Raw genomic sequence first — 1,063 nt, 5'->3', positions numbered from 1 at the left:
ACACTGACCGTTCTGGATGAGGATCTGCGAGCGCGTGAACCGTCCGTGGATCGCCGCCATGTGCAGGGGGCTCTTCCCTTCCTTGCTCTGCGGGAAACACCCACCCAACGTGGGGGGCTCAGCGACACCTCAGCACCTTCCCCCGCCTCCCCGACCCCCTCATCCCGAGGATCCCGCACCTGGAAGTTGACGTCGGCCCCGTTGTTGACGAGGATCTCCAGGCAGAGGGCCCCGTTGGTGGAGACGGCGGCGAAGTGCAGGGGGGTGAAGCCCTTCTCGTTGGGCTGGTTCACGTTGGCCCCCACGTTCACCAGCTCGTTGGCCACGGCGTCCTGGCCCATGTAGCAGGCGATGTGCAGGGCCGTGTTCCCGAAGGAATTGGGCTCGTCGATCTGCGGGAGCCAAGGGATCCGCGGGATTTGGGGATTCGGGAAGGGGAAGGGCAAATGGGAAGAACCCCAAAGCTGCCGGCAGCACCCAGGGATCCTGGCAGCACCCAGGGGGAAGGAATTTGGTTCCTCGATCTCGGGAATCAACAAAATCCACAGGATTTGGGGATTCGGGAAGGGAAAAGGCTCCTGTCACCATCCAGGGTGACGGAATTTGGTTCTTCGAGCTCAGAGAGCAACAAAGTCCAGAGGATTTGGGGATTCAGGGAGCAAAAAGGCAGCTGAGAAGAACCCAAAGCTTGTGGCACCATCCAGGGATCCTGGCACCACCCAGGGGGAAGGAATTTGGTTGATGGATCTATGGGACCAACAGAACCCAGAGGATTTGGGCATTCGGGAAGGGAAAAGGCTCCTGTCACCATCCAGGGTGAAGGAATTAGGCTCCTTGATCTCGAGGAGCAATAAAGTCCAGAGGATTTGGGCACTTGGGAAGGGAGAAGGCGGATGAGAAGAACCCAAAGCTTGCGGGCTCCCGGCACCACCCAGGGCGAAGGAATTGGCTCCTCAATCTTGGGAAGCATCAAAATCCAGAGGATTTGGGGATTCGGGAAGGAAAAAAAGCAACTGAGAACCACCCAGGGCTCCTGCCATCACCCAGGGCTCCTGTCCCCACC

The 1,063-nt window shown here is 59.2% G+C and overlaps 1 protein-coding gene across 1 annotated transcript in view; it reads right to left on the bottom strand.

Annotated features, from left to right (window-relative positions):
- LOC103614444 (serine/threonine-protein phosphatase 6 regulatory ankyrin repeat subunit C-like) overlaps nucleotides 1-1,063 on the bottom strand; it is a 33,088-nt gene that overhangs the window by 27,391 nt on the left and 4,634 nt on the right. Inside the window, exons 4-5 of the mRNA XM_017731451.1 lie at nucleotides 180-578; nucleotides 9-87 (exon numbers count right to left, since the gene is read on the bottom strand). Coding sequence (XP_017586940.1) covers nucleotides 9-87; nucleotides 180-578 — 478 coding nt within the window. The remainder of the gene's footprint in view (nucleotides 1-8; nucleotides 88-179; nucleotides 579-1,063) is intronic.

The sequence above is a fragment of the Corvus brachyrhynchos genome, unplaced genomic scaffold, assembly GCF_000691975.1.
Source record: "Corvus brachyrhynchos isolate BGI_N302 unplaced genomic scaffold, ASM69197v1 scaffold1061, whole genome shotgun sequence".
Classification (NCBI taxonomy): domain Eukaryota; kingdom Metazoa; phylum Chordata; class Aves; order Passeriformes; family Corvidae; genus Corvus; species Corvus brachyrhynchos.
The sequence above is the reverse complement of the archived record's forward strand: the minus strand, read 5'-3'. Positions and strand labels throughout refer to the sequence as shown.